The sequence below is a fragment of the Stegostoma tigrinum genome, chromosome 44, assembly GCF_030684315.1.
Source record: "Stegostoma tigrinum isolate sSteTig4 chromosome 44, sSteTig4.hap1, whole genome shotgun sequence".
NCBI lineage: Eukaryota > Metazoa > Chordata > Chondrichthyes > Orectolobiformes > Stegostomatidae > Stegostoma > Stegostoma tigrinum.
Window position 1 is genome coordinate 14,083,788 of NC_081397.1, and position 25,997 is coordinate 14,109,784.

The following is a 25,997-nucleotide window of genomic DNA, read 5'->3' on the forward strand; positions in this document are numbered from 1 at the left end:
ACAGACAGCCCAGGCCCTTTGGCCCTCGATGTTGCACCAACCTGTGAAACCAAACTGAAGCCCATCCAATCTACATTATTCCATGATTACCCATATGTTTATCCAATGACCATTTAAATGTCCTTAAACTTGATGAGTCGACTACTGTTGCAGGCAGGGCATTCCACACCCTTACTACTCTCTGAGTAAAGAACCTACCTCTGAAATCTGTCCTATACTTAACACCCTTTAATTTAAAGCGATGTCCCCTCGTGCTAGCCATCTCCATCCAAGGAAAAAGGCTCTCACTTTCCACACTATCTAATCCTCTGATCATCTTGTTTGTCTCTATTAGGTCACCTCTTAACCTTCTTCTCTCTGATGAAAACATCCTCAAGTCCCTCAGCCTTTCCTCATAAGATCCTCCCTCCATAGCAGGCAACATCCTGGTAAAACTCCTCTGGACACTTTTCTAATGTTTACGCATCCTTCCTATCATGTGGCGACCAGAACTGTACACAATACTCCAACTGTAGCCTACCACAGCTTTGTACAGCTGCAACATGACCTCATGGCTCCGAAAATCAATCCCTCTACCAATAAAATCGAATACACTGTATGCCTTCTTAACAACCCTATCAACCCGGGTGGTAACTTTCAGGGATCTGTGCACATGGACACTGAGCTCTCTCTGCTCATCCACACGACCAAGAATCTTACCATTAGCCCAGTACTTTGTATTCCTGTTACTCCTTCCAAAGGGAACCACCTCACATTTCTCCAAATTAAACTCCATTTCCCATCTTTCAGCCCATCTCTGCAGCTTATCTATGTCTCTCTGGAACCTGCAACATCCTTCTGCACTATCCACAAATCCAATGACTTTAGTGTCATCTGCAAATTCACTAACCCATCCTTCTATGCCCAGGTCATTTGTAAAAATGACAAACAGCAGTGGCCCCAAAACAGATCCTTGTGGTACACCACTGGTAACTGAAATCCAGAATGAACATTTCCCATCAACCACCACCCTCTGTCTTCTTCCACCTAGCCAGCTTCTGATCCAAACCTCTAAATCACCTTCAATCCCATGACGCCGTATTTTATGCAATAGCTTACTGTGGGGAACCTTATCAAACACTTTACTGAAATCCATATGCACCACATCGAAAGCTTTACTCTCATCCACCTGTTTGGTCACCTTCTCATAGAACTCAATAAGGTTTGTGAGTCACGACCTCCCCTTCACAAAACCGTGCTGACTATCCCTAATCAAATTATTCCTTTCTAGATGATTATAATCTCTTGTAATCCTTTCCAACACTTTACCCACAACCAAAGTAAGGCTCACTGGTCTGTAGTTACCAGGAGTGTCCCTCCTCCCCTTCTTGAACAAGGGGAAAACTTTTGCTATCCACCAGTCTTCTGGCACTTTTCCTGAAGATAATGATGACATAAAGATCAAAGTCAAAAGCTGTACAATCTCCTCCCGAGCTGCCCAGCGAATCCTCGGATACATCTCATCCAATGCAAGGGGACTTAGCTATCTTCACACCTTCCAGAATTGCTAACACCTGCTCGTTGTGAATCTCAATCTCGTCTAGTGTAATAGCCCACATCTCAGTATGTTCCTTGACAACATTGTCTTTTTCCTGTGTGAACACTGAAGAAAAATATTCATTTTGCTTCTCTGCTGTCTGCACAGGCTCCACACACAACTTCCCATGACTGTCCTTGACTGGCCCTAATCTTATTCTAGTCATTCTTTTGTTCCTGGCATACCGATAGAAAGCTGTGTGCATTTCTGGTCACCTCACTACAGGAAAGATGTGATCGCACTAGAGGGGGTACAGAAGAGGTTCACCAGGTTGTTTCCTGGGTTGGAGCAATTGAGCTAGAAAGAGAGACTAGATGGGCTTGGGATAACAAGGTGTAGAGCTGGATGAACACAGCAGGCCAAGCAGCAGCAGAGCAGCAGGAAAGCTGACATTTCTGAAGAAGGGCCCAGACCCGAAATGTCAGCCTTCCTGCTCCTCTGATGCTGCTTGGCTTGCTGTGTTCATCCAGCTCTGCACCTTGTTATCTTCGATTCTCCGGCATTGGCAGTTCCCACTATCTCCGGATAGGCCTGGATTGTTTTTTTTCGAGCAGGGAAGCCGGAGGAGGGTCATGAATGAGGTGTATAAAATTGTGAGGGGGATGGACAGGGTGAATGGAGAGCATCTGTTCCCCCTGGTTGATGGGTCAATCATGAGAGGGCACAGATTTAGTGTAACAGGCAGGGGATTCAGAGAGGATTTGACAAAAAATAAAGCTTTTTCACTCAGCTTTGGGTGAATCAGGAATGCACTGACTGGGAATATAGTGGTGAGCATAAACCGAAATATCTTCAAAATATATTTGGTGAAGCATTTCTCATATCATAACATTTAAGAATATGGGACCAGGGCTGGAAATTGGATTTAGTGCGCCTTTAGGGGGCAGTTATTGTGTGTGTAGGCTCAATGGGCCGAAGGGCTCATTCCACGCTGTATGACTCAATGACTCTCTCAATTTTAGCATCTCCCAAGGATAGTGTGTGGGGATACACCGATGGGAACTCCTTTGAACATGCTGGTGGTGGGGGTGGTGTTTTCTCTCTGAATGATAATCTCCAAAAATGTTGATCGTTGGGGAGTGTTAAAGCTCTCCATTAGATTTTGAATCCATCGAACTGCTAAATTTCCTTTTAAATTATTTGCATTAAACTGGTCCCCACTGACAGCCTCAATCGATGGGCGAACTCCATGGTTTTGAACTCAGTGTGTTTTCTCCTCAGTTCCTGTCTCAGATGCTGTGCTGATACCCCGCACCAACGGGACTGAGATACAGCCCGGGGACCGCCTTGTTCTCCGGTGCCTGGTGAGGGAAGGCACTGAGCCCCAGTTCATTTGGTACCGAGACAACGTGCCGCTAAGGAACGGCAGTGCGAGCTCCCATGTGACTGCCGATGGTGGTGAGCTGGTTATTCATTCATTCCGGAGAAACAGTGTCGGGAGGTATCACTGTGCAGCGATCAACACAGGAACCGACGGCACCATTTTTAACGTGACCAGCGACTATATCGAATTCACGCTGCGAGGTAACAGTGACAGTCAGATCAGACACAGACAGAGCACAGGGAAAGGCCATTCGCTCCATCCAGTCCGTGCCAGTCAGAAACAATTAACCATCTCAGTTAGGAAGGTGACGTGAGGTTATTAATCCAGCTGCCTGGGTCATTTTCCCGGGATCCCAGTTCAAATCCCGCTCATACCCGATGGTAGAATTTGAGCGCAATAAAAATCTGGAAGTGTAAGTCTTATGGAGAGGGGCGTGCAGAGGAGATTCACCAGGACGTTGCCCTGGGGTGGTGCATTTCAGCGATGAAGAGATGCTCAGTAAGCTCAGGCTGTTTTCTTTGGAGCAGGGAATGCTGAGGGGGAACTGATAGAGGTGTGCCAGTCTGTGTGGCACAGGGACTGCTGTGGGGGGGGGGTGAGAAAGCAGCTGCTCCCCCGGGTGGAAGTGTAAATAACAAGGGCAGCATCATTTGAAAGTGAAAGGCAGGAGGTTGAGAGGGGGTTTGAGGATTGTCTCACCCACAGGGCTGTGGGGGCTCGGAGGGTAGTTGAGGTGGGAAACCTCCCAGCCTTTAAAGAGAACTTGAATGAAACTTGACGTGCCATAACATTCCAGGCTGTAGGGGGCCGAGTGCAGGAAAGTGGAATTGATGTAGGGAGCTCAATGGGCTCAATTCTTCCGTGTTTTCCATCCCCCCGTGGGTGGCAGGGAGTTACGTACCTGCAGGGGTTGGTCACTCTGATGCTGACCGTGTGCCTCACACAGGGCTGATGCGGTAACACTTCCCGCTGAGTTTGTTAACGTGAGCCGGATGTTGTTGTTGGATTTCAGCTCGGAGTTATTCCACGGAGATCGCGGCCTCGCTCGTCCCAGTTCTGCTGTTCGCCGGCCTGATCGCGTCGGCGTGGTTCATCCACCAGAGGGGGCACACAGGTCTGTAACTTCCCACGGGGATCGGGTTTGTTCCCCGGGGCATGGCATTGCCGTCCCCGCCCCAATGTAACCTTTGCAGCTGGACAGGGTTGGGCTGGGGGACCCCGGGGAACGAGGTGTTGGGTCAGGAACTGGGGTAGACCGTGTTCCTGACAGTCGGATGGAGAGCAGTCACAAAGTTAGCCTCCTGGTTCGGGTAAATGTGATCACTATCCCCACTCTGTGCTAGAGCATCTCAGAAGAGGAGAGACATAACATCATGTGAATCAGGAACAGGAGGAGGCCATTCAGACCCCTCAAGTCCTCGCTCCACTAATCGTAACCCTAATTTAAACTCAAACCTACCCCTAAACTAAATCTTAGTCCTAAACCGAGCTCTAATACTCATTCTAATCGTGGCTCTCAGCCAAATGCTAACTAAAACTAATACACCAACCCAAACCTTAAGCCTAGCCCTAGACTGACCACTGACCCTCACTGTAATCCTTGCCTTAACCCAATGCTAACCTTAAACCAAACCTTAATGCTGAACCAACCTTAACCCTAACCCTCACCCAACCCATAACCCAAAACCTAACCATGACCCTAATCCTAATCTGAATCCCAACACTAACCTTAAACTGAATGCTCACCCTCACCATAAAACAATACTTGACCTCCTTCATTTCCTGTTGGTGATTCCTGTTTTCCCCTGATATCCACTTCTACCTTTATTCCCAATTGACCTCTCCCACCTCTTCACCTTCCTGCTCCCACTCAATTCCAATTCCATTTCAATATCGTTCCAATTGCAGGACGCCAAGCCTGACCCCAATGATTCCTGTATCACATATGCCACACTGAACCTCAGCGAGCTCTCAGAGGAAGAAGACAGAGCGGGTGGAAATGTTTACGAGAATATTCCACACAAGTAAAAAAGAAGAAGACAGATGAGAGGTGGGTCATTCGATTTTTATAGACTGTCTGGTGAAGAGGTACAATGTAACTCCTGTGTACAGATCCCAAACTTGTGAACTTTGCGATGGAAACCATGTTTCACACGTTGTTTGACTCCACTCATTTTCAGCCGGGGAAGCTAATTTCATGTTGTTGCATCTGTTGGTCTGTTCTGGACATTGCAGGCCATTAGTTTTGTAAAATCAACACTATTTTAGCAGCTGGTGGTCTTTGGAAATTTAATACCTGTCCCTCCTTCCCCCTCATGTACATGTCTGAGGATTGAGCTTTTCAGTTGGTCCATGTTTAAGGGGAGGAAGACATCGTCTGCCACCTTCTGCGCATGGAACAGACCAACTTTGAACAGGAATAGTCAGAAGGATCTGACAGTTGGGAGATATAAACAAAAACAGAAACCAGCCAATTTCAATGGTTACATTCCAGGGCGAAAGAGACCTGGGGTGTGGGGTTGGATCGAGCAACTTCTGGCCCCACAGAAGGAACACACACTGAGCTGCAAGCCACTGAACAAACTGGATAGAAAAGGCATGGCTGAAATGGAGTCTGTACGGAGAAAACTAGATCTCCCAATGATCCGAAACCCCTGCTGGACACTTCAACTCGGTTTTCTGAGATTCCAAAACCCATTGTGGGAACGGGAACGTAGGGGGTTTCTCTCCGCTGCAGGTATTTTGGAAACGCCACATTGTCAGGATGGGGGATCACACACCTCCAGAGTGGCAGGCTTGACCTTTGAATGGGGAAGCGATGGCCTCATGGGATTATCGCGGAACTGTTAATCCAGATGTTCCAGTGATGTTCTGGGGACCCGGGTTCAAATCCTGCAACACAGATGGTGGAATTTAAATTCATCAAAATCCTGAATCTGAGAGTCTGATGGTAACTGTGAATCAATTGTTGGAAAACCCCATCTGGTTCACTCACATGGTTTAGGGAAGGAAACTGCTATCCTTACCTGGTCTTGCCTTCATGTGACTCCAGACCCACAGTAAAGTGGTTGATTTTTAACAGCCCCCCGGACAGCTAAGGATGGGCAACAAATGTTGGCCTGGCCAGCAATGCCCTCATCCCATGAATTAAAAAACGTCGGCTTTTTAGTCCCGACATACAGACACTCTCGCTGCAGCACAAAAGGGTTTGGGTTGATGTAAGTACAGGCTTGGTAGAAGACATTAAGATTTTAACATCGACGCCGTCTGGATCTGACAATTGCTGGCCACCAAGAAAGGAGCAGCGCAGGTCCGATTGCAAACTGGAGAACACCATCAGGGACAACACCAGCGCGAGGGCCAAAGGGTCTGGTCAATAGGTACCAGGTACCTTTGAATGGAACAGCAGGACTGTGCTGATGAATTGTTCACATTCGAGCCAGTAAGGATGGTGACTGGCTTATTGCTGTTTTTTAATCACGATGACCCCTCGTTCAGGCGAAGGATGTGGGGCATTGCTGGTAAAGACAGCATTTGTGCCCCTCATCATAGAGTCATAGGGGCTATTTCTGTGCTCTGTGACTCTTCGGCCTAACTCGTCCATGCCAACCTGGTTTCCTGAACTGACCCAGCCCTGTTTACCTGTGTTTGAACCATATCCCTTCCAACCTTTCCTATCCATGTATCTGCCAAAATTTCTTTTAAATATTTATAATTTTACCCACCTCCACCACTTCCCCTGACAGCTCATTCCATATACCCACCACTATCTGTGCGAAAGATTTGCCCCTCAGGCCCCTTCTGAACCTTTCCCTTCTCACCTTAACCCTATGCCCTCTACTTTTGGACTCTCCAACCCTGGGGTTAAAGACCTTGGCTTTCACCTTATCTATGTCCCTCATGATTTTTAAAACCTTCAAAGGGTCACCCCTCCGCCTCCAATGCTCTGGAATAAAAAACAGCCTATCCTTATAGCCCAAACTCTCCATTCCTGACAACATGGTTATGTTCATTTTTTTCACCCTTTCCAGTTGAATAACATCCTTCCTGCAGCAACATGACCAGAACTGTACACAATGCTACAAGAATATCCTTATCAATGCCTTGTACAGCCACAACATGATGTTCCAACTCCTGTCCTCCGTGCTGCTTTCCTGATCCATCACCATTTCGATAATAATCTGCATTCCTGTTTTCTTATTTCTCCCAAAGTGGTAGCCTCACATCAATCCACATCAAACTACATCAGCCGTGCATTTGCCCACTCACTCAACTTGACCCAATGGCATGGAAGCATCTCTGCATCCTCCTTCACAACTCCCCCCTCCCTCCGAACCCTGTGTTGAGATGGAAAACTAAATGAAAACACAATGGGCCCGGTATTTATGAAGCAATGGAAAGTATTGTTCATGGGTGGCGTACATTGGGATGGGTTTAATCTATCGCTGTGCTATTGTAAATGTAATTTCTTGATGATATTTGCTTTTGTACACAACAATTCTGCCTTTGGTGATGAATAAAATTGTAACACACAACAAATTGGTGGATTTCTTTTTTAAAATCAAGGTGCGTTGGTGGAACCCCCGGTGATCCAATGTGAGGCGGGTATCAGAGACCGAACTTGGGGATTACTCTCAAGGATGGGAAGGTGATGCAAGGTGCAGTGAGCCAATACGTCAGCCGCAGTTTCCCCTGGGTCACCAGCATCGCCCCTTCCATCCGTCGCTCATGTGTGGGTGGGAGGGAGGTGGGGGGGTGCGGGATGGAGGGTGAGATATCGTGATAGGGAGGGGTAGAGGGTAAGGGAAGGAGTATGTGTGAGAGAAAATGTTTGAGGAAAGTTTATGTCAAAGAGCGTCTGAGATGGTTTGTGAGATTAAATGTGCGCGTAGGATGTTTTGTGTGACTGTGCGTGAATATGTGTGACAGTGTGTGAGAGTGTGTGTGTGCGAGAGAGAGAGAGCAAGAGTGTGTTGTGAATGTGTTTTTCTGTGAGAATTAGAGTTTAAGGGGCTGTGTGTGGGTGAGTGTGAGTTTGTTTGAAATTGTGTGTGAGATAATGTGGGTTTTACAAGAGTCTGAGCATAAACTGTGATTGCATGTGAATGTGTAAGGGAATGTGAGAGATTATGACGGTTCTGAGTGTGTGTGGGTGTGTGATATTCAATGTAATTTTGTGAATAAATTTGTTTGAGCAATCATGTGTTTGTGTGAATGCAAGCTGGTGTGACTGTGTGTCAGACCGTGTGTGTGCGCACGCACCTGTGAAGGACGTGTGTGTGAAATTGTTCCAGTGTATATGTGTCTGTCAGACTGTGTGTGAATATGTGACCATGTAAGTGTGTGCGTGTCTTTGTGCGTGTGCGGTGCGTGAGAGGGGGAATAGCGAGAAAAGGGACAAAATTGTCGGGGTGGGGGTTAGTCAAGGAGGATGGAGTTGGGTTGAGACTGAGCGGAAACAGGATGTAGAGCATAGAGTGAGGGGAAGGCTGGTGTGAGTGTGTGTGAGAGTCTGACTATGTGTGTGAATCTACATGCATGAGCGTGTGTGTGTGTGAGTCTGTGAGAGAGTGAGAAAAATGTGCGCAATCACACAATGAGGCAGTGAGCTGGGAAGGGAGTTTGGGCACTCTGTATCATCCGGATCTGGGAGATCAAGAGATGATCTCAATGCAATTTCGTAAACCCTGAGAAGAATGGACAGGTTGGGGTTTGGTGATGGGGGTCAATGCAGCAAGATTCTTAAGCATTGCTGAAGAAGGGTCTAGGCCCGAAACATCAGTCTTCCTGCTCGTCTGATGCTGGTTGGCTGCTGTGTTCATCCAGCTCGACACTTTGTTTTATCAGATTCTCCAGCATCTGCAGTTCCTCCTATCTATCCCTATTCCCTAATCCCATTTTCCCAGCAGTTGGCCCATAGCCTTTGAATCACAAGTGCACATCTAAATCCTTCTTCAATGTGATGAGGATTTCTGCCTCTCCCACCCTCACAGGCAGTGAGTACCAGATTCCCCAGCACTCTCTGGGTGAAAACCTTTTACCTCACATCCCCTTTAAACCTCCAAACTCTTCCTTTCAATGAAACATGCGCTCTCTCTCACTCTCTGTGATACACATACACACACACACACACACACACACACAGTAGACATTCACTGAGCCATGCCCTCCCCTTTAGCTGAAACAAGCCGGCTGAATATTCAGCGGAGACAGACAAACAGGAGGCTGGAAGGACAAGCCAGGCAGCATGTGGAGGAAAGGAGCAGTCAACATTTCTGATCTTAGCCTTCTTCAGGCCGATAGGCACAGGAAATAAGGGGAAACCTGGGAGTTCTGCTGAAAAAAAGAACTGATCTGCTATGCAGTCAACAATTAAACTGCCCGAATACAGCAAACAGAGGGCTAAAGTAACAGCCACGTGGAATAAATTGCAAGAGAGTCATAAACAGATTAGCATTTTTTTAAAAAAGTCGATTCAAAGGGGAATGCATTTGTTTTAAATGTAAACACAAAAGGAGAATTGATTACAGGGTGGGATAGAGGAGGGACAGAAAGAGGAAATAAATAAGGCAGATTTGTGGTAAATCCTGATTTTACAGAGGGATAGAACTACCATAGCTTGTTCCTCAGGGAGTACATATCGCCCACTGAGTGGGAATGGCATAAAATCTGCCCACTGGGGATCTCCAATTACACCATGGCACGCTGTAACTCTGTCTGATGTTGTGGTATGTTAGGAACGCCCTCAAAACCAGCTGCACTTCACAAAGGGACAGAGATTATCAACTCCTTGAGGATTTCAGATGAAAACTATTTGTTACAATCTGGGGTAAAATTGTTTCACAGATAGTAGAACTGCAGATACTGGAGAATCAGAGATAACAAGGTGTAGAGCTGGATAAACACAGTAGGCTGAGCAGCATCAGAGGAGCAGTCAGGCTGAAGTTTCGGGCCAAGATCCTTTTTTCGGAAGAAGGGTTTAAATGAACCATCGGATCAAGGCCCTAAACGTCAGCCTTCAATGTAAGATAAACGTTGGGAAATTTTTCTAAAAAAAACTATACAAGACACAGCTGAGATATGTTGAGCAGTTTTGTGGCCTCGTATTTAAAGAAGGAGAGTCTAGCGTTGGAGGCAGGTTCAAAGAATGTTCACTCGGCTGATCCCGAGTATAGAGGGAGTGTCTGATGAGGGAGAGATTGAGTCTGTTGGCCTATCCTCATTGGAGTTTATAGGAATGAGAGGTGGCCTCATTGAAGATCCTTTGAGGAATTTGATGGGGAGCCGTTGCCCCTCGTGTGGGAGAATTTGGGACCAGAGGGGCATCATCTCTTAATAGGCGTTCATCCATTGAAGATGGAGATGAGGAATTTCTTCTTCTGAGGGGAGTGAATCTGTGGAATTCTTTACCACAGAGGGCTGTCACTGCCAGGTCATTCAGTATATTCAAGTCTGAGAGAGATTTTCAATCAGGAAGGAAAATCAAAGGTTATGGGGCAAGGGGTGGAAGTGCAGCAAAGTAGAGTTAAGAATGAGCAGTTCAGCCACAGTCATGGTTGAAAGGTGGAGCAGCCAGATGGGCTGAATGGCCTACTTCTGATCCTCTGGTCATATGTACACCATTACCAAGCAATGTCGTCTCATTGTCCTGTGTTTCCTTTCTGACAGTGATGCAATGCTATTTTGAAATGTGTTAGCCATATCTTTCCTCTATGCTTGAACAACAGAGGACACCATTTCACCAGAAGTCGGGGCACTGGTGTCTGAAGCAAGGAACACAGCTTGTAAGGTTGCAAAAGCAACACAGTGCAGGGTTCTGGAGATCTGAAACCAACACAGAGAGCACTGGGGTAACTCAACAGGTCTGACAGCATCTGTCAGCGAGGGGAGGGCGTGGGGTATCGAGAGAGAGTGAGTTAGTATTTTGAGTTTGTCGACTCTGCATCCATTCTAATGCCTTACTGACAAGTGTTTCTATCAGATAAGGACCAACAGATGAGGTTTAGTTCCTTGTCGTGTGTGTTCCGGTTGCAGACAGTCCATTCGACTTCTCTCTGGGTGGTTAGTATCATTTTCTGTTCTCTCTCGCCCAAGGTCATCCCACAGAAGCCACTAGAGCTTCCCCCCCCCGACCCCGTGCCAGAGGGTTTAGAGCTGCAGACCAATCTGCAGAAGGTGGACCCTAATCTCCCCCTTTAGATTGTCTCCCTGGGGTGGGGAGTCGGTCCCTCAAGATCATGTATGCTTTGGAAAGGCTGTGCACAAGTAGGTCGTGTTTCTCCAGCATTATTGATGGGAGAGAAACTGAAGGGATAACTGGAGGCAATTCATTCTCTTTGGTGGATCCATTGGCAAGATTGATCATGAGAAATCCTTAAATGACCAAAACAGAAATGCATTAAATGCTATGGACAGGATATTATTAAACTGGAAAGATTGACAAGGATGTTACTGGGAATGGAGGGTTTCAGTTGGAGGGAGGGGCTAATTCGGATGGGACTATTTTTCCCCCCCGAGAGTGGAGGTTGCTGGGTGATCTTACAGAGGTCAACAAAATCATGAAAGCCAGAGATAAGGTGAATAGCCAAGGTCTTTTCCCCAGGGCGGGGGAGTCCAAAACTAAAGGGCGTAGGTTGAAGGTGAGAGGGGAGAGATCTAAAAGGGACCTAATGGACAACTGTTTCACACAGAAAGTGGTGCGTGTATGGGATGAGTTGGGAGACGATGTTGTAGATGTGGGTACGATCACACATTTAATAAGCATTTAAACAGGGACGTGAATAGGAAAGGTTTAGAGGGACATGGGTCAAATGCAGGCAAATGGGAGTAGGGTAGATTAGAAAACCTGGCTGGCATGGACAGGTTGGGCTGAAGGGTCTGTTTCTGCTGTATAAGTGTTTGATGTGTTCCTTTTACTTGCTGCAGTTAAAGGGAGTAAATTGTGGAGGAAGGGGGAGGTGGGGAGAAACTAGTTTGTAACACTCTCAGGGAGATGGATGGTCACAGATTACAAATTACACCACTGGCAGATGGACCGAGTGGCGTCATTCTCTGCTCCTATTTATTTTCTTTTTCAGAAATGTCAGAGGTGAAATTAATTGAATTCCCAAAGTGTTTCCCCTCCCAGACAGAAAGAGGTTGACTTTACATGTGGACCCGTGCGATGCATGTGAAGGTGTTTTCCATGTTTACTTTCTGTCAGTGGTTGTTACATATGTATATATAAATGAAACATTGTGTGCATTTATCTCCCAGATTATTCACATACGACTGAGACGCCAGGACCAGGCTGTTTTCGCGCGCTCGAGCCTGCAATTAAAATTTCTGGAAGTGAGGGTCGGGTGAGGAAGAGAGAGAGATGACAGCAGGATGAAGGGAGAGAAAAGGATGATGACAGGAGAGAGACAGAGACAGAGAGAGAGCGAGAGAGACAGAGACAGAGCGAGAGACACAGAGGGAGGGAGAGAGACAGAGGGAGAGACAGATATACAGAGATGATGACAGGACTGAGAGATGGAGTCACATTCAATGTTTTGGCCCCAATCGCTTGCTGTGGCAGAGAATCCCACATGCTCCCCACTTTCTGGGTGAAGACATTTTTCCTCATTTCAGTCCTACCTTGTCCCCTTTACACCGTCACCCCCTGGTTCTGAACTGCCCCATCGTGACTGGGAACATCCTTTATTGTTCGTCGGTATAGTCTGGATGGATCGAAAAGACTCTCCAGTACTGTGAGACTCTGTTGTATTAAAGTGTACATTCCTGATCACATGCCACCATTCAGATTTCATTTTTGCATCCATCAGTCAGACCATTGATAATAGGATTTGGGACGTCATGTTGCCATTGTACAGGACATTGGTCTGGCCACTTTTAGATTACTGTGTATAATTCTGGTACCTCAGCAAAAGGGAAGATCGTATTAAATTGGAGAGGGTGCAAAAGGGATTTGCAGGCCGTGAGACTAGTTTATTATGGAAAGCCCAGTTGGATTGGACAAGTTATGCCTAAGGCCCTGTTTCTGTATTGTACGATTCTATGACTTTATTGTGAGATGCCCCAAACTTTCGAAATGAGCAAATTGACCAGGCATCTCAATTCAATGAAGCTTCATTCCCAGGACCCTCCCTTATCACCACTCTGTTTCTTTCTCCCACTTTCTCCTCGATTCTCTGTCGTAAAGTATTACCCAGCTCCATCCTGATATTCTGGGCTCAGCTTTCCTGTTGGACGTTAGTGCCTGCCGCCCCTTACTGGTTACGGGACTTCTAAAGCAAACGTACAAACTTGGGGCATAAAGCATGATGTATCTCTTTGACAAACAAAAATCCTGCCCCAAAACCTGTGGCTACAGGAATTCAACCAGTAGATTTCTGTAAGCAAATAACACATGATCAGGTGGGCGTGTGCGTTTTCCAGAGGTTATAATCGAAACTGAGAGCATTCACAGGTGTAAGGAAAATTCTGTTTCAAAAAAAATAGTAAGAACGGCTTCATATTTGGATCGCCATGGTATGTTGCTAACGTTAGGCTGAAAACATTCCGTTAAATGATTACACACAAGGGTTATCGACGTTTAAATCTCTTTTCCACAAACACAGCAGTGGCTGGATCAGTGGTTAGTTTCCAATCTGACAGATTTTTGTTTGGCTGAGATAATAAGGGGATGGGACTAAAGGCAAGTTAATGGTGTGAAGGCACATACTGAAAGGTGGAACAGGCTCAATGGATGACATGGTGGCTCAGTGGTTAGCGCTGCTGCTGCACAGTGTGAGGGATCCAGCTTTGATTTTAGCCTCAGGTGACTGTCCGTGTGAAGTTTGCACATTTTCCCTGTGATGGTGTGGGTTTCCTCCAGGTGCTCCTGTTTCCTGGCACACTCCAATGGATGTGCAGGTTAGACATGCCCGTTCTCCCCAACCTTTGAGAGAAGCCATTCCTCCTCATCTCCATTTTCAATCTGCCCCAACTCCTTATCTTGACTTGACTTCTCATTTTAGATTTTCCCACATGAGGAAACATCCTCTCTCCATCTCCTTTGTCAATCCCCCAACTTTAGCATTTTGGATCCCCTCTGATTCTTCTGAAGTCCAGAGAGTATCGGCCAAAACCGCTCAGTCTGTCTTCCCAAGATAAATCTTTGGAATTATTCAGTCTGTTATGGACAAGACTAGACCAGGCCAGACCCACTCAAAGAATTTTCAGAAGGTAGTCTCTCCCCTAACTTTATTTTTCAAAGCAAACATGAAGTGCTGGTTTCAGATGCAATGCGATTGGGCAAACAACTCAATGTTAAGCAAAACAATTTATTTAAACACTATAGTTAAAATGCAACAAAAGAAAGACGATTTAAGAATAACTTATCACTGTTGGAAATGTAACAAAATAGTAGATATAGTAACTATTGCTAATTAACTGTTTTAAGAAAAAGTAACATCCCATAAACAGAGTCCTTGACAGAAATGGAAAATTGAGACACAGGTTCTCACGTGCAGATCTCCAATCCAGGAGGATAAAAAGTCAACAGAAAATACAGAGACAGCAGGAGCCGGGAGACATCCACTGAAGCTTCAAAGGCACTTGAGATGCCAACAGCTTCAGGTGCATGTGAAATGAAACAAAACCGAGAAATCCTGATCTTCTGAGAGAGCTGGCCACACCCACCAGAGCTGGAAAAAAAAACTCAAACTGTTTAGTCAAGTGGCCTTAACCAGGGAGCTCAATGGCTCTCATTCAATCTCTCTCTCTCAAAAGAAACCAGGACAAAATAATCTCTTAAAGCGACAGTATCATCACAAAGCTCTTTATCTCCAATGATGTTGAGGTGGGGAGAGGGGCAAGGCTATTTGTTTTGTAATTACACCCCCTCTCCAGATCAGCGACTATTCCTGCCTCAGAATGGCTGCTTTGTGATGCATTAGAATGGTAACAGTGTGGGTTCAAATCCTACACCGGATGGGGTTACCGTGAAGGACTCTCCTTTTGAACCTCCCAATCACCTGAGGCGCAGTGACCCTCAGGTTCCATCACCTTCCAATCCGCTCTCTCCAACGGGAGAGCAGCTCTAATGATCTGGTAAGACTGTGGTGAATTGACCATGATCTGTAATTGATGCACCAATTGCTTTTTAAACAGTAAATACCGACAGAAAGCTGTACTTTGTACAAACCGTTATCGCGATCATGTATCTCTCTGAAGTTGACACCACACCACCCCCCCCAGCCAAACCACACACCCAATGCCAACCTCCCAACAACCCCACCACCCACCCCCCTCCCCCACCCCCACACCTGTAGAATAGGTCATTAAGTAGACACAGACCACTTTGGGAAGCTGGGAATCTTTGATGATATTCACTTGGCAGGACTGCACCTGAAAAACGAACAGATTCTGTTTGAAGTTTTTCGTCTCGCATCAATCAGGAGTAGACGGCAAGAACGGCAAATTTCAAAATCTTAGCCGGATTATGGAGAGGGAGAGAAACAGGAACAGAGTTAACATTACAGGTTATAAACACAGAAAGTTCTGGTGAACCTCAGCTGATCTGGCAGCAACCATCGAGAGAGACAAACAAAGTTAATGTTTCGAGTACAGTGACCTGTAATCAGGGTTGACCCTTTGAAACGAAAGAGCAAGCCATTCAGTCGTATTCCTCGCCACAAGTTCTGAATAATGAAATGAAATGGGATGGATCACCCAGCATCGAGTCAGGCACCGGAAAAGACAACAGACCTGAAACAGCCCTGTCAGCCCTGCAAAGTCCTGCTTCCTAACCTCTGGGAGCTCATGTCAAAATCCGGAGAGTCAGCATTATACTCAGAATCATACCTTACAGACAATGTACCAGACACCACCATCACCATCCCTGGATATGCCATGTCCCACCAGCAGGATAGACCCTGGAGAGGTGGTGGCAGGGTGGAGTTGCCCCGGGAGTCAACATTTATTTTGGACAACAGGAGGACATAGCACGCCAAAACAACAAGACTCCTGAGACCACCAGGAATCATGGGAGCACACAAGCCCACAGCCACTTTATGATAAACACTCAAGGATTAAAGACCGCATTCTCACAACATGCAAACCCAATGTGGTCTACAAAATACCAAGCAACGACTGCCACAACCATTACCTTAGACAGGCAGGAAGAAAACTAGCTATCAAGACACATGAACATCTGCTAGCAGCAAAACTGCACAATAAACGCTTCTTACTATCGGTACACTGACAGTGAAGGCCATCAGTTTAACTGGGACACGGTAACCATACTAGTCCAAGCCAAACATAGACACACACGGGAATTCCAAGTGGCAGTCATTGAATTGAATTGGAAGAGGGAAACGTACATTGATAGCTAACTGCTATATTGTTCATCTTGTTTTGAGGTGACCTAAAGTTTGGGCACTGAGACATCAATCTGTTTATTACCGCATTACAACAGCTTAATGTCTGAGTGTGGCCCCTTCTGGCCTGGGTCTCTGGGACAAGGAGCCATTCACTCTGGGTCCAGCATTGTTCACACAGGGAGCGTTGTCATTTCATGTTTCTTTGATGTCAGAAAGTTCGGTGGAGGGACAGGTAATGGTGAGGAAGCAGACAGGCTGCCGAAGGAATTGGACAGGCTCAGAGATTGGGCAAAGAAATGGCAAACAGAATACAATGGGGGAAAGTGTGAGGTTGTGCACTTTGGTGGGAATAGAGGCAGAGACCGTTTTTCAAATGGGGAAGGCTTCGGAAATCTCAAGCACAAAGCCACTTGGGAGTCCTACTTCAGGATTCTCTTCAGGTTAACATGCAAGTTCATTTGGCAGTTAATGTAACATTAGAATTCAATTCAAGATGGCCAGAATTCAAGAACAGAGATGTACTGCTGAAGCTGTATTAGGCTCTGGTCAAACCATATTTGGAATATTGTGAGCAGCTTTGGGCCCTGTATTTCAGGAAGGATGTGCTGGCCCTGGAGGGGGGTCAAGAGGAGATTTACAAGATCCCAGGGATGAAGGGCTTGTCTAATGAGGAGTGGTGAAGGCTCTCTGTCTGCATTCAATGTAGTTTAGAAGGATGAGGGAGAATCCGATTGAAACTTACAGAATACTGAGAGGCTTGGACAGAGACGAGGACATGAGGGGCACAGCCTCAGCATGAAGGGATGATATTTTTGAACTGAGATGAACAGGAACTTCTTCAGCCAGAGGGTGTTGAATCTGTGGAACTCAATGAATGTCTTTAAGACGGTGATGGATAGGTTCTTGATTGGTGAAGAGATCAAGGCCGAGGGGGAGAAGGCAGAGAATGGGGTTGAGAAACACAGCAGTCACAATCAAATGACAGAGTGGACTCGATCGGCCAAACAGCCTAATTCTGCTCCATTATCACATGGGTCTTACATTCACTCTTACTGAGTGACCTTTAATGGATTACACATTTTAGCAACACAGAATAAGAGCTTTCTGTTGCTACTGTCTGTACCACCCACACTAACATGAGCCCAGGCTACTGAATGACCAATACAACTGAAGGGCTAGGAGCAGCAGGAGACCATTCAGCCTCTTGGGTGCCTACGGCCCCATTCAATATGGCACAGCTGATCCCATCTTGGCTTCAGCTCCAGTTTCCTGCCCCCACTCCCATTCACCTATCATTGATTCCAAATCTGTCTGTCTCCTCCTCCAATTCATTCAGTGTCCCAACATTGAATACACACTCGAGAACAGCAGTATGTACCCACAGCAAATCCCCCAGATTCACATCCCTGTCTCCCTTGGACAGAACCCATTCCTCCTTCTCTCTGTTTTCAATCTGTCCCAGCCCCTTCTCCTGAAATGTTGAACTCTTGTTCCAGATTGTCCCACATGAGCAATCATTCTCTTTCCTTCTCCTTTCCATCTTATATCCCTCAATGAGATCTCCTCTCATTCTTCTAAACTCCAGAGATTATTGGCCGAAACTGCTCAATCTCTCCTCATAAGCCAAACCGCTTACCTCAGAAAATGACATGGACAAAATCGCATTGCATCTAAATAGTATACTGGATGTAGAACACACATCCCAAAGTGAGCTCGTCACAGTGTTGGAGAGGTCTCCAGTGCCAATAAAAGGCCCATCGAGCCTGTGCCAGTTAAAAACACCACCTCACCATTCTCTAATTCCATTTCCCCAGCACTCAGCCCATTGCCTTGGCATCCCAGGTGCACATCAAAATTCTTCTTCATATGTGATGAGGGTTTCTGCCTCTCCCATCTTCACAGGTAGCAAGTTGCAGGTTCCCCACCAGCTTCTGGGTGAAAACTTGGTCCCTCATTGCTCCCTCCATCAAGGATGAAACCTTTCTTCCTGCTTACCCAATCTATGGACCCTCATCATTTGATACATCCCAATCATGTCCAGCATCTCAATCTCCTCTGCTCTGACGATAAGAACCCCAGTCTGTCCAATCTCTCTCCATCACTGGCACTCTCCAGTGTCGAAGGCAACATCCTGGTAAATCTGCCTCTACACCCTCTCCCCGTGCATTTAGATACATTCTGTCATTAAAGTGTCTTTTCTTTTATTTACAGCTCACTGTGATGTTGCATCAGGTGGGAAACACGCAAGTTATTTTGCAGTGAAAAAGCTGGCAGTTAATTTTTAATCAGCAAAGTTACGTTTTTAGCAGGTGGTTCATGTAGAGTCACTGTTGTCTCCTTGCAGAGAGAGAGAGAGAGAGAGAGAGAGAGAGAGGGAGGGAGAGGGAGGGAGAGGGAGGGAGAGGGAGGGAGAGGGAGGGAGAGGGAGGGAGAGAGAGGGAGAGAGAGGGAGAGAGAGGGAGAGAGAGGGAGAGAGAGGGAGACCAACAACAACTATTTTTGTTGTTTAACTTTTCAACTGTTTAACCTGAGGGTCACCACATCTAAGGCAAAGGGGAACGATCATTCACAGCAATCTCAACCAGTGCAGAAACTGAACCACACACTTTCAGCACGACCAGACAGTCAACTGAGCTAACCAAGCCCTACACGGCAAAAACACTGGGCAACACGGTGGCTCAGTGGTTAGCACTGCTGCCTCATATTGTGTGTGTGGTTTCCACCGGGTGCTCCAGTCTTCTCCCATTGTCTCAAGGTGTGCAGGTTCGGTGGAGTGGTCATTCTAATTTACGCATAGTGTCCGGGGTTGGTAGATTAGGGAGATTAACCATGGGAAATGCATGGTTACAGGGATACATTAGAGGAGTCGGTCTGTGTGGGATGCTGCTCAGATGGTTGGTACGGACTTAATGGACTGAATGGCTTACTTCTACTCTGTAGGGATTCCACTGATGTCGATGTTTGGCTCAAAGGTGCGGGGCAATTTATTCTGATCTGAACACCGCACTTTAGTGTGATTCACTTTCAATTTCGAAATAATGGGGAGGCAATATCCTATTTTGTCAGATGCCTGGGATATACTGTGAGGACTTGAAATTAAATCTTGCTATTGCAGATCACGGATTTTGACTTAAACTTTAAACAAAACAGATCTGGAGTTAAGGCTCTAATGATGACCATTGTGAGAAGCAAAGAACCATCTGGTTCAGTAGTGAAGACTGACATGAAAAGTTATTTCTTCTCTCAGGGAGATAAGAGACTTTGGAACTCCTTGCTAGACAGAGCTGTATGTATTTGTGGCAGCAGGGGGAAGGCAGATTTAAGGCTGGGATTTACAGTTTCTTGATCAGACAGGGAATCAATGGGAAGGGCAGGAAAGTGGACATGAGGAATGTTGGATCAGCCACAGTCCTATTGAATGGTGGAGCAGGATCGAGGGGCCGAATATCCTACTCCCATTCCTGTCTCTGATGGTCCTTATGGGAGCAAAATCTGCCATTCTCACCTGATCTGCTCTGCACGTGACTCTTAACCCTTTGCAAACTCCTCATTACCTTCAGGTCGAGCATGTCAATCCATTCAAGGACATTTTGAGATTGGCATCCCCTTGCCACCTTGGCAGAGCTGGCCACACCCTGTTCAAAGTACAGAGAAATAACATTTGTCATCGTCAGTTTTAGGCTTGTTCCAACTGTGTGCTTTTCTAAGAGGAACTGGTCTGTGTCACAACCCCAGATATTAATTGCTCATCCCGTAAACTCTCACTGTCTTCCAGATAAAGTTTGTTTTTCTCACCATTCACCCCTCCATATCCCCACGTTCACCATCCAACCACTCCGAATGTCCAGCTTGTTGGCTCAACACTGAAATGATTCATGCAGTTCAATGTAGATCAGAGTGACGTTATCTGCTTTGGGTGCAAAACCAGGAAATTGGGTTTTTATCCGCCGGATTGGGATGTGGGGGTGCTCCAAGTCCTGGATGTACCTCATACACCAGTCAGTGACAGTGAGCATTACAGGAGCAGCAGATGGTGAAGAATGGAAATGTGATGTTGGCCTTCATAGTGAGAAGGTTCCAGTCCAGGAGCAGGGCTGTCTTGCTGAAATTGTACAGGGAGAGACCACATCCTGCTGTATTGTGTCTGCAGTCTGGGGTCTCCGTCTCTGAGGATGGATGTCCTGGCTATGGAGGGAGTGCAGCCGAGGTTTCCCAGACTGAATCCTGGGATGGCAGGACTGAAGGATAAGGACAGACTGGATCGCTTAGGATTATATTCACTGGAGTTTAGAAGAATGAGGAGTCATCTCATAGAAACCTGTGAAATTTCAATGGGAATTAACAGGGGTAAACACAGATGTTGCTGATGGCTGGACATGGGGCTAAGGACACATGAGTCCACCCTCAGGGGCTCACAGTCTAAAGGAGATGGGGAAGGGCTGAGGGTGGGGAGAAATGTCTTCACCTAGAGGGTGGGGATCCAATGGGATTCTCTGCCACAGAAAGTGGTTGGGATCAGAGTAGTGAATGTTGTTCAAGTAGCAGCATCGAGTTCTTAGGGGCAAAATGTCTTGGACAGCCACATCATAACATCCCAACTCCTACACTCAGTGTTGGAACTGATGAAGGCAACTGTTCCAAACTTGCCGTCCGCCTGGGACTCCACTTTATGCAACTATGTGCCTGCACCCTTCGATCCCTCTGTTTGACAACACTCCCCAGGGCCCTACCATTAACCTGCCCTGGTTTGCCTCAGCAAAAATGCAACACCTCTATATTTGTCTAAATTAAACTCTACCTGCCAGTCCTCGGCCCATTGGCCCAGTTGATCAAGTTCCCAATGTACTCTGAGATAACCACCTTCACTGTCCATGAGGCCACCGATTTTGCTCCTGCTCCTCATTTACTATGTTTCTGTATTGTCCTATTTTCAGGCTGAGCAAGCAGACCAGCAACCATCCTGCATCACATACACCACCCTGAGGCACACAGATATGCGAGGGGATGAGGAACCAGGTCAAGGTGAAGAGGGAAATGTTTATGCCAATCTTCCGCGGACATTGTGAGACAGCACAGAAGAATCCCTTCAATGCCTCACAAATTGATGGATAGCAATTGTTCCTTCCAGCAAATAAGGGGGAGAAGGAAGAGAGGACAGAGGAGCGTCAGGTTTCTGCAGCTGAGAAATGGCTAAGCTTTGTTCCCATTCACTCAGCCAGACATCAACTCCAAACATGAATTTGCCTTGAGAAGCCATCGGAATAACTGTCTCTCACATAACTCTGAGTGGGCCAATCTCTTCTGCTGCAGCATGATCTGACCCTTGATGGCAGGGATTTGAGATTTTGTGCTGTCCATTCCCAACTTGAGTATCCATTTGATCTCCTGGTGAGTGTATCAGGGCAGATGAGCCAATGAATTGAATCTACTCTGCATTTATTTTTTAATTGTGGTGAGCTATTATCAGAGGTGTGATTATTCCCCAGCCTGATCTTCATTACCCTCGAACTTCATCATTTTCAAACATATATCCAGCTCTCTCTTCATACCTCATATGGAATCCACCTCCACCACTCTCCCAGGCAGTGCATTCCAAATCCGAACAATGCTCCAAAGATGTTTCTCCTCATCTCACTCCTAGCTGTCTTGGTGACAAATTTGAAATTGTACCCCTGGTTACTGACATAGTGGAAACAGAGTATTCTACTTTACCCTCTCAAAATTCTTCATTATTGTGAACACCCCCATTTGTGACCCCTCTGCTCCATGGAGAATAAGCCTGGTTTCATTAATCTTTCTTTGAACGTAAAATCCTTCATTCCTGCTGTCATTCTAGTGACACCTTTAAGCCATCTCCAGAGTGTTCTTCCTTAAATAAGGTGTCTAGAACTGAACACAAGCGTAGCCTGAGCAATGTGGTCTTAGCAATGATTTGTAGAGGCGTAGCATTACTTCCTTGCTTTGAGACTCAATGCCTCTATTTTTAAACTCAAAGATCCTTTGAACCTGCTTCACAACTGTTTCAACTGGCCTGGCCACCTTCAGAGAACGATGCACATGAACCCCAAGATCTCTCTGTTCCAATTTTCCCTTTAAAGCTGTACCCTTAAGCTTGTATTGTTTCTTTGCATTTTTCTCAGCAAAATGCATAAGCTCATATTTTTCTGCATTGAAATTTATCTGCCAGGTCTCTGCCCATTTGGCCAACTTGTCAATGTCCCTGTGAAGTCACTCAGTATCATCCTCACAATGCACTCTTCTCCATGGCTTAGTATGATCTGTAAATTTAGAGACTTTATCCTCAATACCCAACTCCAAATCATTTCTACAATCAATATATTTATCTATATATATCTGTCAGTTTCTCTTACGTAAACGTATGACTATTTACCAGCCTGTACCTGTTAGTTTCTGCTGAGAATTGCAAGTGACAATATTAATCTGTTAGCGAGTTTTGAGAAGATTTGTAGCTCAGTTTGAGGTTCTGGATGTAAGTTTGCTCACTAAGCTGGAAGGTTCATTTTCAGACGTTTCGTCACCATTCTAGGTAACATCATCAGTGAGCCTACGGTGAAGCGCTGGTGTTTAGGTTTCCTTGGGTTGGTGATGTCACTTCCTGTGCCGGTGATGTCATTTCCTGTTCTTTTTCTCAAAGGGTGGTAGATGAGCTCCAAATCTCTGTTTGTTGATGGAGTTTCGGTTGGAATGACATGCTTCCAGGAATTCTTGTGCGTGTCTCTGTTTGTCTTGTCCAAGATGGATGGATGTGTTGTCCCAAAGTGGTGGCCTTCCTCATCTGTATGCAAGGATACTAGTGATCGTGGGTCATGTCTTTTGGTGGATATTTACCAACAGGTGGCGACAGACCTGACCCCACAACTGGAGAACCGAATCACAGCCTTACTCATAAAACTTCAAAAATCTGGAGAATTAAACAAGAGACTCTTCCAAAAAATGAAACCAGATGGATCCAACACACCACGCTTCTACGGACTACCCAAAATTCACAAACCAGGAGCTCCCCTCAGACCCATAGTCTCACTACCTGGAACACCAACATACAGACTAGCCAAGGAACTACACCAAAGACTAAAACACCGAGTAGAAGACTCACGCCACTCCATTCACTCCAGCCAAGAATTCTTGAACACCATCAAAAGCACCAAGATAGAAGAGGATGAAACAATGGTCTCCTTTGACGTAACAGCCCTGTTCACATCCATCAACATCAATCTGGCCAAAGAAACACTGACTACACTAGTCGAAGAACCAAAGACACATACACCAGACACCACCAACCTCATCAGCAAGGACAAAATCATCAAGCTCGTGGACCTATGCCTCACCACCCACTTCACTTTCAATAACAAAACCTACAGACAAACTAACGGTACACCCATGGGATCTCCGACATCAGGGTTCTTAGCAGAGGGAGTAGTGCAGAGACTCGAACAAACAGCTCTGCCAATCATCCAACCCAAACTTTGGGTCTGCTACGTGGATGACACCTTTGTCATCACTAAACGAAACAAATTAGAGGAAACATTCAAGACCATCAATAATATCCTTCCTGATGTAAAATTCACAAAAGAGGAGGAACACAACAACAAACTGCATTCCTAGGTACCACAGTAGAGCGACCAGTTAATGGGGAACTTCAAACCAGCGTCTACAGGAAAACAACACAGACAGACCAAATACTGAACTGCCTTGTCAGTGTGTAAATGCACATATCGAAGTACACCTGTCAGTTCCTGCTGGGTGAATGTGTGGGTGCTGTTCCCAACATGTACCTGTGAGATTCTGCTCTGTAAATAGGAGAGTCTAGTTAACAGACTATACTTGTCAGTTTGTGCTCTGTGAAACTGGGAGTGTAGTTATCATTGTGTATGTCCGTTTTAGCTTTGAGAATGAGGGTGAAGTTATTCATCTCTCCCTGACAGTTCCTGCAATGCGAATGCATGACTAACATTAGCAGAAACCAAGAGAGACTGATAACTACAGTCACACCTTTACATTGTAGTCAATGTGTTGTCATCATTTGTGTGTTTCTGCAATACGAACAAGTGGGTGTAGTTATCAAACTGTACGTGTCAGTTTCTCCTCATGTATCAAAATGGCTAAATCTCTGGGTGTAGTTATCAATCTGTACGTGTCAGTTTCTCCTCATGTATCAAAATGGCTAAATCTCTGAAGGCCAGTAGTATTCTGTGACTGTATGATTCACTCTGTGATGGTTATTTTTAGGGTGTTGAGGCTGCGTCTTAATGTCTTCTGCATTGTGTGATTTATGAGTTGAGTGTCAGTCCTTGTGGTAGGTGAGGGGGATGGAGAAGTTGAGGACATGGGGTGATAACAGGAGGGGAACTGCTTTATTCTGAGAACCATTCTGACAAATTGTCACATATTTCCTATTTGGTCAGACAGCCTGAGATCTGTGGTACCACTGATTAAACTGCTTGTTTCTCACCAAAAACAGAATCACAGATATGGTACAGCATAGCAGCAGACCATTCAGCCCACTGTCTCTGTACTGGGAATTTTTTATGCAGCAGTTCCGCAGTAATTGTTAGGAATGTGAACTTCATCTACTCATTGTCAGCGTCTATTTGTAAAGGCCAATATGACATAAGTTCTGTGGGTATCTGGCTTTTCATAACGATTGTGGTAGTTTTGATATGTTTCCCACAGTCTCAGGGAGAGTACATGGATCTCATTTTCGTATGTTCAGTTGTGGTTTGTGTCGGAGTAGTAAACTCTGTCAAACTCTTTTCAATTGCACTGAACTGCATTGCATTTCAGTCTCAGTTTGTTTTTACATTGTGCATGAGGTTGAGTGTGCAGTAGAATCTATCTGTCACTACTGGGCACTGTCACAGTCCAATATCCTCAGGTGTAATCAGAGATTTTGAGAGTCAGTTCATATCTGGAAATTACTGTGAGGCCGTACTTCATTCTTTTCCTTTTAGCATCCACTGGCTGTGTGTGAGTGAGTTTTCCCTCGTGCTGCCAGTCTGTATCTCAGTTCCCGTCTCCTGTCGTGAATGGGAAACCACCGAAGATCATTAATTGTTGGTGCCTGTGGGAATCATGTGCAAGTGAAAGGCAACACACTGCTACAGAAGGGACTCTGTGCTGTTCCTCAGATTCAAGACTGGAAACACAATGGGCCTTTGTAACTTGTATAGTGTAGAGTTGAACAGGGATTAATGATATAAAGTGTTGACTGTCAGAATAATATCCGTTTCTTTTTCAGTGTGTAGTGATATGCTTTTCTGAGTAATGCTAAAGTAGCAATCAGTGTAAACTGTGAAAGCCAATGGCAGTGAACAATTCAACTGCATTGCTGCTGCCTGATCACACAGTGTCGCTTGGACAGAAAAGACAAACGGGGAACTTATTCCCTGATGTAGACAGGACATGACCCTGCTCTGTGCCGTGATGGTGGAAGCAATTACTGGTACTCTTGTGTTGTTCTATGGAAGGGAAGTGGAAAGGAAAAGGAAGTTTATTTTCTGTCTTGCAGTGCAGCAGATTTAAAGGGTGAAACTCAATTTATTGAACAATCAACACTGTTCAACTCTGCTTTGAAACAAAAGGAGTGTTTCACAAACCTACCAAGCAAACCAATTTTGTCTATTTTTATTTTGTGCACTGCTTCGAAAGGTAACCACTTGATTAAACTGATTTATTGTGAAAATTGTATTCAGATATCTTGGTATTTCTCTGCAATACATCCGAGGGAGGGCCA

General features: G+C 45.7%; 2 protein-coding genes across 10 annotated transcripts in view; both read left to right on the top strand.

Annotated features, from left to right (window-relative positions):
* Positions 1-24,200, top strand: part of LOC132207171 (uncharacterized) — a 63,230-nt gene extending 39,030 nt beyond the window's left edge. For 4 of the 9 annotated variants that reach the window (XM_059642365.1, XM_059642366.1, XM_059642368.1 and 1 more), the window contains exon 4: positions 21,181-24,200. In XM_059642365.1, the coding sequence (XP_059498348.1) occupies positions 22,910-23,869 (960 nt within the window). In that variant the 5' untranslated portion in view covers positions 21,181-22,909 and the 3' untranslated portion in view covers positions 23,870-24,200. Of the gene's footprint in view, positions 1-2,797; positions 4,015-4,808; positions 7,440-21,180 lie in introns of those variants that run through there. The other 5 variants (XR_009443353.1, XR_009443348.1, XR_009443349.1 and 2 more) reach the window with 4 other exon arrangements.
* The window catches only part of LOC132207180 (uncharacterized), a 103,739-nt gene that overhangs the window by 64,059 nt on the left and 13,683 nt on the right, over positions 1-25,997 (top strand). The gene's annotated exons all lie outside the window — the stretch shown is intronic.